This window comes from Heterocephalus glaber, unplaced genomic scaffold (assembly GCF_053883595.1).
Source record: "Heterocephalus glaber isolate CG9 unplaced genomic scaffold, H.glaber_assembly_v1.0 deba00001553, whole genome shotgun sequence".
Lineage (NCBI taxonomy): Eukaryota > Metazoa > Chordata > Mammalia > Rodentia > Bathyergidae > Heterocephalus > Heterocephalus glaber.
Genome location: NW_028258344.1, coordinates 34,039,665 through 34,053,895, shown reverse-complemented (window position 1 = coordinate 34,053,895; position 14,231 = coordinate 34,039,665). Strand labels below are relative to the sequence as shown.

Sequence of the window (14,231 nt, the reverse complement as noted above, 5' to 3'; positions counted from 1 at the left end):
TTTCTCTTTTCTGCCCTTCCCTGTCTCTCTACCCTCAAGTCCTCTTCCCATCTCCACAAAGTCTTATCTGGCTATTTCCCTATCATCTGTCTTTTGTTTTGCTCTTTAATAGGAGAAACTATGCAATATTTAACCTTCTGTTTTATTTATTTCATTTAGCATTATGGTCTCAAGATGCATTCATTTTCCTACAAATGACTCAAGTTTACCTTTCATGGCTGTGTATTACTCCATTGTATATATAAGACATATTTTCTCTAGTCATCTGCTGCTATATAGCTATTTGTGAGTTATGCTGCTATAAACATGGGCATGCATGTAGCACTGTAGTGTAATGTCTTTGGTTCTTTCGAGAAGATAGCTAGAAGAGGTATACCTGGACAAAATGGAATTTCTATTTTTAGTTTTTTGAGGAATCTCCATACTGATTTCTTTAGTGGTTGTACTAGTTTACATTCTCACCAACAATGTAGAAGGGTTCCTTTTATGTTACAACATTTCCAGCATTTGTTGCTTGTTGAGTTCTTATTCGTAACTATTCTTTCTTAAGATGGAATTTTTGTGTTGTTTTGGTTTGAATTTCTCTAATGGCCAAAGTGCTGAACATTTTTTATGTTCACGTATTGACTATTTGTACTTCTTTTGAGAAGTGTCTGTTTACTTCAACTGCCCATTTTTTGGTTGTGTCCTTTATTTGGGAACATCTAATTTTTTGAATTCTTCATATATTCTGGATATTAATCTTCTGTCTGAGAAGTAGCTGGCAAAACCATTTTCCATTCTTTAGGTTGTTTTTTCATTCTGTGAGTTGTTTCTTTTGCTCTTCAGGGCTTCTTAATTTAATTCCATGTGTGGATTCTTCGTATTGCAATTGGGTTTCTGTTCAGGATGTTTTTGCAAACTGGAGCAAAACTTCTAAATTCCTTCTAAAATCAGGAACAAGGCCAGTGTGTCCACTCTCACAATTTCTGTTTAATACATTACTTGAGACTTTAACCAGAGCAATTAGGCAAGAAAAACAAATAAAATAGATATGAATAGAAAACTACCCTTATTCATAGGTAACATGATCCTCTGTGTAGCAGACACCCAAAACCCCACCAGAAGCCTCTTAGAACTAATAAATAAATTCAGCAAAGTAGCAGAATACAGAATCAATACACAAAAATCAATATTGTTCTTATACACTAACAATGAACCTATTGAGAAAGAAATCAACAGAACAATCCTATTCACAGTAGCTACAAAAAAATTGAATACCTACTTATTAACCTAACCAAGGAAGTGAAAGACCTCTGTAAGAAAAATCATAATGCTTTGAAAAAGGAGATTGAAAAGGACATTAGAAAATGGGATAGTATCTCCTGTTCCTGGATAGGCAGAACCAGTATTATCAAAATGGCTATGTTACCCTAAATTATAATGTAATATATATCAAACCAGTTAGTTTATGTTTGATTAGTTAATTTTAACCCAGAAATGTTTTATTTGTCATTGTGTTTTTTATATGCTATACTAATTTCTGCTGGACAGAGCATAAGTAATACATTCTGGAATTATTCACCTATGCCCAATGCCAATATATTATATATAGTTTATTTAATGCAATTATATGTTTTTATATATATATATTTATTTATTTAATGCAGTTCACCAGCATTCTTCATAGAACTGGGAAAAATTTATATGGAATCAGAAGAGACCCAGAATAGCCAAAGTGATTCTGAGCAGGAGTAAAGCAAGAACCATTACAATCTTAGATTTCAAGTTATACTATAAAGTTACAGTGATTAAAACAGCATGGTGCTGGCTCAAAAATAGACCTGTGAATCACTGGAATAGATTTGAGGATGTAGAAACAACCCCAGGCACTTTTAGTCTCTGATTTTTTACAAAGGCCAAAAACATGTATGAGAGAAGAGAGCCTCTTTTGCAAATGGTGCTGGGAAAAGTGATTATCCAGGTGCAGATGAACAAATCAAGACCCCTATCTCTTGCCCTGCACTCAATCAAATCAAAATGGATCAAAGACCCATTTAGTGAAATGGAACACTCCTCTGCAATTCTTATCGAGCTTGCTCTTCCTGGACAGGTACAAGAATCCTCTGAGTGGTTGTACCTGGCCTGTTAAATGACCTTGTCTTGTGAACTTTGGCAAAACAACTGGTGTGTGGGATATGTTTCTCTCATATTAAGACACCTATACAAAGTAATTTTGAAATATACTCATAATAATTAAATTTTTATCATTCCCCAAAATTTCAAAATGCTTAACAACATTTGTGCTATTTAAAAACCACTCGACATGCACTTTTTCTTACAGTGTACTTGGTAACACTACAGGAAACTAGTTTTAAAGGAATCATTTCCTTCTTAAACACAAACAAACTTTGACAATCTTTACCTTGTTTAATTTTCTCTGTTTACATTTTCTTCCCTTATCTAGCCAATCAAAAACCCCCCAACAGGGAAGAAATATGTTAGATGCCCTTGTAATTGTCTCCTCATTTGTAAGGACACATCTCGGCGAATAGGATGTCCGAGACCTAACTGGTAAGAGATAAAGATTCATTCATTTGTTCATTCAACAAATATTTATTAAAGGCTCATTATATGTAATGCTCTGTTCTAGATCCTTGTCCTCAAAGTTATTACAGCATCTAGATGAGGGTTATTTTTGTTATTATTAAAAGAATAATATGCTTAGAACTTGAAGGTCATAGGTACAATTTGTAGGATATAATTGAGTAAGCATTGGATGTTTTCTTTATGTTTTGCAGTACTTGCACTATAATAAATTGGTGACTCATTGAACTTATTTTTTTAGAACCAGTTAGTTTATGTTTGATATAGTTAATTTTAATCTAGAAATGTTTTAATTGTCATTATGTTTCTTATATGCTATACTAGTCTTTACTGAACAGAGTATAATAAATTCTGGAATTATTTTCCTATACCCAATTCCATTATCAATGTGCTTTGGTACAAGTCTACAAACCCCCTAACTATGGTTTTCTTCTGTGGTTTCTCTGTCTTTTTGGATGATTGCCTGAATCCTGATAGTCCTGTTTGATGATAGATTGGAGAAACAAAGGAAAGGTAGTTTCCATTTTACTTTCTTTCCATTTCTTATGAAATAGGTATGGAGGAGCACAAGGCTGCTTATAGGAACTGGGTTGTAACTCAGCACTTTGGTACTTTCATGACATATTCATTTTTTGTTAATATAGAAATTTTTTTACTTACTCAGTTTTCTGCCAAACTCAGCTTGCCTTCCTAGATAGGGAATAAGAACAGTTTCTGATTTGAACTAATAAAACTTGGAAATGGCAGGTAATGGTTCCCAGGGTCATTGGCTAGGACCCATGCAATGATATATGCTATCTATTCCAATATAAAAAGATTTATTTTTTTGCTTTCAAAAGACTTGTTGCTTTTTGTGATTTTTTTGAATCCACAGCTTGATATTTAATCTACAAGTATAACATTTTAATTGACGTATTCATTTTTTTCATACATTGCAGGTTTTACCCTCAGTGCACTTGTGGAATAGTGAAATTGTTTCATTTGTCTTTCCACAGTAGACGCATAATTAACCTTGGTCCAGTAATGCTTATTTCTGAAGAACAACCAGCTCAGCCTGCATTGCCAGTCCAACCAGAAGGTACAAGGGTCGTGTGTGGGCACTGTGGAAACACATTCCTGGTAAGTAACTGGACATTTGTCATAGAATATCAATCTGTAAATCTTGGATGTGTTCTTAGAGGTTTCAGCACTGCTAATGTCATAGGTTTGTCCAAGTGCAACTGATCAAAAGGTTAAAATGGAGCCTTATTGGGGCCGGGGATTTAGCTCAGTGGTTCCACTGCCTGCCTCACAAGCGTGTGGTCCTGAGTTCAATCCCTGGTACCCCCACCCCCCAAAATAGAGCCTTATTTAGGAAAGTTAAATCAATCAGAGGTACACCTAGGATATATAGCATCTTTAGTGATAAAAGGCACATCCTCTGATTGGTCCAGTTGCAAATAAGAGTCTCTCTGAGTAAGCCAGTGAGAAACAATGGCCTCCCTAGGTTTAGCTCTATGGTATCTTGACTTGGTGAGCAAACAAATCTTAGCCCTCTTTTCACTCACTTGGAAGAATACAAAGTGTACAATCTTATGCAGTGGCCCTGTTTTATGGCTTCTGGATTCAAGAAAGATTCTTACTATAATTTATCAAAAATTTTCTGACTTTTAAAAATTATTCTTGGAGTAAAGGAAATTAACTCTGGCATCGATGTTAAATAAATGATTAGCTAAAAATAAGAAGATATAAATGATATGAGCAAGAGCTATTAAAATTGTTGCTTCACTACTTCTAATTTCTAGTCAAAGTTTGACTTAAAAAAAGTTAATTTCAAAGTGATTTACCTCATCAAGAACAGTAACAACAAATATTCTTTTGTTATTCAACCTTTATAGGAGACAAAAAATTTTCTTTAGAACCTCAGTATTAAAGGACCTTCTGGAGTGTCACTTGGGACTCTCAACAAAACCTGCTATCACTGAGGAATGAATGAGTTTAAGAAAGTCTAGATGCTTTTTTTCTACTTTTTATTTACTAAAGAATTACTAAAGTAATTCATATGCATAATTCTAAATGTCAGATCAGCCTGCAGTCTCCTCATCTGGCTGACTCCCAGTTATCATTATCCAAATGCTTTCAACTCTTCCAGCTCTTCTGCTGTTTACTTTCCTGTGTTCTGTTTGCCTATTTTGATTAAGCAATTTAAACATTATCCACTAATTTTAATATGCAAGTTGAGGACTTAGCACTCATCCTACCTCCCATTCATATTCCTTTCCCTACTTGCACATTCACAGTAGAGTTATAATATTATTTAATGTTTAAATATATATATATATATATGTATTGCTCAAGTGATTAGGCACATTGTGTTCACAGGTGAGCTAAGTAAAGGTGTACATTTTTTCTCATATGACTTTTTTATTTTTAAATTAATTTTATTGGTACATTTTATTGGTACATTTTAGGTATACAGTTCATTTACATTTATCGTTGGGTGTTTGTACCTGTACATGATATATCTTGGTTCTTAGTTTTTTCCTCATTACCTGTGCGCCCTTCACCCCCTCCACCCTTCCCTATTTACATAGATTTCATTTCCATTCTTTTCTTTTCTCATAGTTTTTCCTTTCCCTCTTTTCCTTTCCCCTTCCCCTCCCTTCACTCCTTCGTCTTTGGACCTTTTTTCCTATTTCAAATTATCAGTTATTCATTTTAATCATTTTAACTCTTGTTTACACTATCAGTTTCTCACACGAGAGAAACTGTTCGGTATTTGCACATGTGTGTCCAATTTATTTCACTTAAGAGTATGGCCTCGATATGCATCCATTTAGCTATAAATGACTCTAGTTTTTCATTCTTTATGGATGAGTAGTACTCCATTTTATAAAAAAACCACATTTTCTTTATCCAGTTTCCAGTTGATGGGCACGTAGGCTGCTTCTGAGCTTTAGCTATTACAAACTGTGCCGCTATGAACATGGGTGCACATATATCACTGTGGTATGATTCTTTGAATTCTTTTGGGAAGATACCCAGCAGGGGAATAGCTGGGTCAAATGGGACCTCTAGTCCTAGTTCTTTGAGGTATCTCCATACTGACTTCCACAGTGGTTGCACCAGTCTGCACTCCCGCCAACAATGGAGAAGGGTTCCTTTCTCCCCACAACCCTGCCAGCATTTGTTATTTGTTGATTTCTTGATAGCAGCCATTCTTTCTGGGGTGAGGTCTCATATGACTTTTAACATTTTCATGGATATATAAATAATTGCTCCTTCTCTTAGGATTTAATTTTCCATGTTCAAGTCATTCGTTCTCCCTATACTCTTTTAGAGAACTGTAAAATTCTTGCGGGTGTGGTCAAACACATAGGCAATCTATTATTTAAAATCTGTTATTTAAACTTCCTGCAACCCAGCAGTCATCCTGGGACTTCTCTTCATCATCATCCTAAGGATTCTTTTTGACTCTTTCCTATTTTTGATCCTATGCCATCCTTACAGGTTCTTGGTTTATTTGTTCATTTTCAGGCAGTACAACCTCTCTTTGCTTTCTGAGAAAAGAAGCAGGGAAATAAATTTGAGCCTTTTTGTGTCTTAGATGTCGCTAGATTTACTATAACATCATTGTCTGATTCCTTCAGATGTGGACTTGTAGATTGCCACCTCTCAGAAAGGTGAGGGCTTTGCTTCTTTGTTGAGAAGATCAGCTTCTGTTCTGACTTCTGATGCTCCCTACATTGCACATTGCTTTTTATTTTCTTTTATTTTCCTTTCTCCTCTTTCATTTTAGCCAGCATTCCAAAAATTTCATGAAGATATGCCTTAGTGAGGGTCTTTTGAACTCACTGTTTGGGTGCTCTGTGGGCCCTTTTATTGTCTACTCTCTTTTACTTGTTCCCTCTTTCTGGGACTCCTTAGATTAGACCACCTGAATTGACGGTTGACTTTTTAATCTGTTAGTATTCAGAAGTCTTTTTTTTGTTGGCAAGTTTCTGTAGGGAAGGATCCTCTAATCTCAGTGGACCATATGCCTGGAGATAGCATTCTAGGAGCCAAGAGAGGTAATAGGGTGAAACTCTTACGTTAAAGCTGTAGACTTTAGTTCCTTGACTTTTGGAATGGTGTTTGATTCTTGCCTTTTGCTGTGACTTGTGTTCCAAGTGCACTGGCTTTCTAGTTCAGTTTCTCTCTTGAATATACCACCTTCTTTTGCATGTATTGGAGAAGGTCTTGCTGGCTTTGTGGTATGGAGGGAGAGTTTACAACCAATACTGCTCTTATTTCTTTTCCAGCCTTATTGAGATATAATTGACAAGCAGAAATTGTACATATTTAAGGTGTATAATTTGATGGTTTTATATATGTTATACATTGTGAAATGACCCACCACAATCAAACTAATTAACATATCATTACCATTTTTGTGGATATGTGGCTAGAACACTGAAGATCTACCTTCTTAGTAAATTTAAAGTTTATGATCCAATATTCTTAACCATAGTTCCCACACAATGTATTAGATCTCCAGAATTTATTCATCCTGCCTTCTTAAACTTTATATTTTTTGACCAACATCCCCTCATTTTCCCTCGCCTTCCTCCTGCCTCTGGCAACAATGAGTCTACTCTCTGCTTCTGTGACTTTGATTATTTTAGATTCTCCATACAAGTGTGACCATATGGTGTTTATCTTTCTATGTTTGGCTTGTTTCATTTAGCATAATGTCCTGCAGGTTGACCTATGTTGTCACAAATGGCAGAATTTCCTCCTTTTTAAAAAAGATTAAATAATCTTTATGTATGTAGCATAATTTCTCTTTTCTTCCTTCCTTCTTTCCTCCCCCTCTTCTCCTCTTTGTCATCATCCTTCTTTTTTGGTGGTATTGAGGATTGAACCAGACCTTATACTAAGCTACATCTCCAGTCTTTTATTTTTTATTCTGAGACAAATTCTCTTTGAGTTGTCCAGGCTGACCTCAAACTTGGGACTGTCCTGCTTCAGCTTCCCAAGTAGCTGGGATTACATGTGCCACTGCACCCCAGCTATGTATCATAATTTTTTGATCTATTCATTTGTCCTTGGGACATTTGTGTTGTTTGCATATCTTGCTTACACAGGAGTGTGTTATTCCTTCCTTTTATTCCTAATGCTAACCTATCTCTGAAAGTACCTGGTAATCCCAATATCTGAAGTTTTGTGCAATTCCTCTCTGTGAAGCAGCCAGCTTTCTTCCATATATCCTTCTGTATACAGTTAAGTTTCTCAGCTCTTTCACGAAGTCAGTTGTCATATCTTTGACTACTTTCCACTGTTCAAATATTTGAAACCATTTCCCATTTGGTTTTCTTTGTCCTTATGGTAGCATTCATTTTTAAATTCACTTGCTATCATTTTAATCAGGTTTGGAGAAGGAAATAGAAATACATGCATTTATTCAATTTACTATATTTAATCAGAATTGCTAGGATTTTTATGTTGTAGTAGGATAATATAAATCTTTGCATTTATATTTTATTGATTAAAGCAGCATCTACATAAATTAGAAAATATAGTTGATGGGATAGGTAACAAATTTATTTTAAAAAATCACTTTATATTGATTTAATGTAGATTGACACATTCAATAGAAATCAAAAAATAAAAAGTGAATCAACAACTAAATATATATTAAACATTTGTTATCAAATTGAACAAATTCTATTTTGAAAGTAGTATCACTTAAAAATCTTCAAAATAGATTTATTTTCAACTTACGTGGGCATTTCCCTTCCACAACCACCCTCCATTCTGCCTTGTTAGATTTATATTCCTAATCCTTGGAGTGAGTAATTATGAATAATCCTGTAGCCACATTACAAATGAGCCGATTACATTTATTCAGCACTATATATTTGTATCAGGTACTGGGCCAGGTTCTGAGAAGCAGTGGTGAACAGGTAGAACAGTCTATTTTCATAACATTTTCTCATCTAATAGTAGGAGAAAGACAAATAAAAGGAGAATTGCATGAAACATGTTTAGACTATAGCATAGGGAAGTACAGAGTATTCTTAGTGCACACACAGAGCACCCAGCCCCGAGAAAGTGACCTCTTCCTAGAGTAATGGAAAGCGAAGCGGGAGCTTTACACTTACTTGAGTACATCCTGAGGGTATGTATAGGTGGGGATGCGCAAGGAAAAGCTTAATGGGCATGGGACTCGGTGTCTGGCTCTCATTATTCAGAAAAGTGATGATGATGGCCAGGAGTAACAAAAGGAATTTAAGAATTGGCAATACTGTTAATAAGGAAAAGGAAAATCAGAAAGTTAGTTTTATCTTTGATTTTTTTAGAAGCATCTGACAGTGAAAAATTCTAGAAAATCATCTAAATGGAGAGTTTAAATAGATATGCATGTGCATGATTTTTATTATTTTCAAAAATCATTTGTGCATTTAGATATTTTTACACCATAAATAAATTATAAAGCAATACGCAAACTACAGGCTAACTTATAAACTTAGGTCTTTCTTACTTAGTACTTAGTGCAGACAAGGAATCATATTAATGTGTCCTATTTGCACAGTAATTATTAATAAAAACTTTAATTCTTTAGAAGGAAAAGATGCTTGGATTAAAAATATAATATTTAAAGGTGATTTCAGTATTTCTGGAAAACAGTTTTTGGTGATTAGGGTAACAAAGTAGATACCTAAAGGATAGCAAATGCTTTTGAGAGTTTCAGATTAATGGGAGAAGCTCAGTGGGGCTGAGGATGTAGCTCAGGGGTAAAGAACTACCATGCCTGAGGCCCTGGGTTCAATCCTCAACACTGGAAAAAGGGAGAGGAAGAGGAAGAGTGTCGGGAGCAATGCTACATAATTTTAGGGTAAAATCATTTGGTTAGCCTAGTTCTCCTGCCTACAGCCCAGCTATGGAACTCTGAGACATAATTCCATTTTGGCCTCCTATCACAACTGAGACCTCAATGATCCGGTGATGCTGTGATTCTCCAGGACAAGAAACATCCTGGGAACTGAAAACATCCTGGGAGGAACAAACATCTACTCAGTTCCTCGTTGTTCTTGGATTGTTACATCTTGTTTAAGCGGATGTACTGAACTCTCTGCAAGTCATCTGTTAATTTGTTTCTCTCGATGTACTGAATAAAAACTGCGGTAAGCTGGGGGCTTTCGTCTTTGCCACCCAGAGCAGCATGGATCAGACCCAAAGCTCAGCTTCTTCTCAGTCTCATTTTTCTACCTTTCTTGTAATTCGCCTTGTGCTGCGGTGGCTCGCAGGAGACTAGGATTTACTGCAGAGGTTCTAGTAGGGTCCCCTTTCCCAGTTCCCTACAGAACAGAGAGAGGCTTCAGTATCATAAAACATTCACTACAAAGCTTTTAAGTCTGATTAGCAACCTCAGTCTTATGCTGATCATGATTAGTCTTAGGTCTTTTATCATATATTCTTTGTTCTGCAAACTATAAAGATAGTCCATTTATTTATTCCCTACTTTCTTTCAGCTTTGTAACAACTCTTGGATTTATAAGGCCCCTCAGCAATTGAGACAAATTACAAAGATATATTCAGTTCAATAAGATTGAAAGTAAAATATGAAAAAAAATCTAAGAGAATAAAAAATAGGATGAGAAATAAAACATGAAGTTATGTATAAGAATATATGTATAATATTTAGTCCTGCATGTTGATAAAATTAAACTGAATCTTAATTCCAAGTTTTTCATAGTCAGTGGAGCAAAGTGATCTATTATTAAGATAGTAATGATATTTTAACAAAAAGGTCACACAGAAAAAGCTATTTCTATAATTCTGAGACCTGCAAGAGAAGTCTACCATGATGAAGATAAAAGAACAATGTAATAAGCTATATTTTCAATAGCATCTTTCTGTTTATAAATAAACTTTTAATATATCAATATTATAAGGCTAAAATTAAGTTTGTTAGGAGTTCACAGTATTCACACTATTCATTTCATAGCCTGGTTGGAACCATAGATATAGTTAAGAAAAGCTAGATTGGTGTTTTTCAAAGTGTTCAACACACATTCATTTAAAATGATACTTAGAGGTGTTCTGTGAATAAAGAGTCCCATAATCACTGGGAATTGCTAGGATACAAAAAAATAAACGGATTTTTTTGTAAGAGTAATCTTTAGCACTTTTAGTATGCATCATTGTTAATATCTGAGATATTTTTATGTTGCATGTTCAAACATTTTTTGTCCACTTTAACACACTTCAAAAGTGTTATCTATGGTCTATTATATCTATTGAAATATATTCCAGTAGTGTAATATTGTTACTCATTTAAACACTATGTAGTAATTCATCTAAATATTCCACTATTTAAAAGATTTGTCCTCAAGACTTAAAGGCAAAACAACTTTGAAGGTAAGTGAAATACCCTGGAAATGAACTGAAGTGTTCAGAAATGACCCTAAGTAGGGCATTATATTCATTGTAAAACAAATCTCTCTGTTGCGTCAGAGCCGTGGAGAAGTCATGGGAACAGTTTTGGCAGGGTATCCCAAACTATTTTAAGGGGAGGAGAGAACTGTGGGAGGGAGAACTGATGTAACCATGAGAAGGGATTGATAGCTTCAACTGTGATCCTGATGACATTTAAACTAAAGGAAACATTTTATCAGATTGGATAGTTTTCAGTTGTTTTTCTTTTCGATCTCTCTTTATTTATCTTACAGTGGATGGAACTGAGGTTCAACACTCTGGCAAAGTGCCCACACTGCAAAAAAATGTAAGTTCTCTACCATTGGAAATAATATTGAGAAGTAATTCAGAGCAATTTAAAGAGTTCAGAATTCTCACCTAAGGAGACTTTGATTTTAAGAAATGTTGTGGAACAAATGCATACTTAATATATTTATGTTTTTCAAGACTGAAAATAAGACATCTTTAATGTATTTCATTTTGAAATTAAAAAATGAATGGGCTTTATTATCATTCTCTAAAGGGAAATTGGTTTCTAAGGAAAGCTGATAAAATTGTCAGTTACATAGTGAGAATTTTCAAATATCTTAAGAAGTTACAATCTATTCAAATAGTCTAAAATTCATATTTATACAATGCACTATATCATCTAATAGAAAATCCGAATTGTTTCACAGTTCATAATTAGCCCACTGTGAGCTTTTTTTTAAATCACCTGCTGAATAAGTTGCTATTATGGCAAAGTTGGTATAATTAATTGTCAATCTTAACTACTCAGTCTATTTCTTTCTATTCCTAAATGGTGTACCTAAGAAAAAAATTTTTTAAAGTAAACAAAAAACGAGCTAGGGATTTAGCTCAGTAGTTGCTCCGCCTGCTGCTCAAGCGCAAGGACCCGCGTTTGATCCCTGGTACAAAAACAACAACAACAACAACAACAACAACCACCACCACCAAAAACCGAGAAGTAACCTTTTTTTCAGTCTGGGGATGAACTATATCCAGAGTCCTTACTCACTGTATCTATCTGTCTATCTATCTATCTATCTATCTATCATCTATCATCTATCATCTATCATCTATATCTTTCTAGAGACAGGGTCTTGCTAAGTTGCCGTGATCCTCCTGCCTCAGCATCCCACAGCACTGGGATGGCAGGTGTCCACCATTACACCTGGATAAGAGCAGATGTTTTGATTAAAGACTATGGCATCAGTGTTGGAGGTCTTGAAGACGCTGCCAATATTCTTGATTTTATACGAAAAACTCACAGTAATTATTATAATTTATAATCGTACTCACATATGATTTATTTTAGCAAAGGAATGAAAAACAAAATCAATAAAAGGAAAAGGCAAATGGGGCAAAACTTGGAGGAAACCAGGTGTAAGCCTCCAAAGGTCCTCTCCCGGTGGAATAATCCTCCAGTAAGGAATTGTTAGCGCATATGCAAAATCTTATCTAGTAGGACAGCTCACTAGAGACTTTGTGTTCACTGGGAGCTGGTCACAGGAACCTATTACCTAGCACCTACCAGAGTTCCAGCCACCCAGAAGGAAAGCAGGTCAGCATAAACTATCTTGTTTACACTTTCTATTTTTATTTATTTATTTTTTAGTACTGGAGATTAAACCCAAGGCCTTTTGTGCCAAGCTAAGTCTCTAGCCCCTTTTTAATTTTTATTTTGACACAGGGTCTTGCTAAGGCACTAAGTTGGCAGAGCTGGGCTTGAACTTGGATTCTCCTGCCTCAGCCTCCTAGAGCACTGAGAGTACAGGCTTGTACCACCACATCCAGCTTGCACAAGATCTATTTTGATAATGAATTTTTAATTAAAAATTATTTTCTACTTATGTGTGTGAAGGATAATAAGCAAAGTAAGTCAAACTGCAATGTTTATAATTCAGTTTTTAAAACTGAAGCTACAGAATCATACTTCATACCTTACCTGTTTGAGGGTAGAAAAAGGCCAAGAATGGTTCCTAAAAAGAAATAATTGAAAAGTAGAGAATATGTAATAAAATGTCTCCATTTATCTGTTAATTCTGAATTTAACTAAATATAGCCTTGTGAAAATAATTTCTTTACAGCCTACTTTTAGCTTGAAAAGAACAGATACTTCCTTTTCTTAGTTGTGAAATTAATTATCCAAATTCTTAACTTTATTCAATACAGCAGAAATCTGTAGATGGAGAAGAAAAGTGGACAACCCACAAAAAATACACAGAAAAACCTATTGAGGGAGAGGCCTTCACCCCAACATACGTAATAAACATGTAAATGATACATATTTCTGTGTATTATCGATACGTTTACAAAAATGAACAAAATCAAATTATAAATCTCTTCAAGAAAATTAAACTGGAAAAAGAAAATTATAGAAAGTAGAAAGCAGAGAGTTCTTGTGATTAGCAGACTGCGATGCTAAGTCCAGTGATAGTTCCTTTTTGCACATCAATAATTAGCTGTCATTTTGACAGCAATCCTGGGATTCAGGAATTATTATTCTCTTTTCACAGATGAGGAATTGTTAAGAGAGGTTAAGGATTTTGCTCAAGAAACTTGTATGGTTGATTATTTTAGAACAATGGCAATGTTTTGCTGATAATGAAGTATTGAATGTCTAGAGGGACATTGGATCACAGGACACTGTATTAATATGAAGAAGAATTTGTATAAATTACTTAGGGAACAACTTGCATGGAAATTTACATGGAATAAATCAGCTCAGACATCACTAAGAGGAGGTTTGTAGGATTGGAGTCACGCTAGCCATGGGAAGATTTGAGCTTTCATTACTAGAAAGCAGATGCTGTTTTCATGTGAACACCCATAGCTGCTGTTTTCTGTCTGAATGTTTATTTTCTTTTTGAATGTTCTTCTTCATAACAAAATAGTGGATCTGTTGAAGTACGATTCTGAGACAGAATTTTGTTTCTTTAAACATAAATATCCTAAAACTGCTCTTGAGTTACAAATCATTACTGTGAAGCTAGCACACCATGTGGAGGAAGCTTCCCCAGAGCTTCTGAGGTAAAGGAATATTTTCTCATGTCCCTGTTTCTTACACAGGAACTTGGGCTGTTGCAGTTAAAGGTGATGTTTTTCTTTTAATTTGGCAGCTTGTGACCACCATCTACTGGAGATGTAGATCTAGCATTCTGAAATATAAGTTCCATGCAATGTTATAATGGGCCTAAACCTAA

The 14,231-nt window shown here is 34.9% G+C and overlaps 1 protein-coding gene across 8 annotated transcripts in view; it reads left to right on the top strand.

Moving 5' to 3' along the window:
* Window positions 1–14,231, top strand: part of Pip4p2 (phosphatidylinositol-4,5-bisphosphate 4-phosphatase 2) — a 53,475-nt gene that overhangs the window by 27,524 nt on the left and 11,720 nt on the right. For 6 of the 8 annotated variants that reach the window (XM_004841953.3, XM_021255955.2, XM_087190582.1 and 3 more), the window contains 3 exons: window positions 2,447–2,553; window positions 3,582–3,705; window positions 11,280–11,332. In XM_004841953.3, coding sequence (XP_004842010.1) covers window positions 2,447–2,553; window positions 3,582–3,705; window positions 11,280–11,332 — 284 coding nt within the window. Of the gene's footprint in view, window positions 1–2,446; window positions 2,554–3,581; window positions 3,706–9,480; window positions 10,727–11,279; window positions 11,337–14,231 lie in introns of those variants that run through there. The other 2 variants (XM_087190584.1, XM_087190585.1) reach the window with 2 other exon arrangements.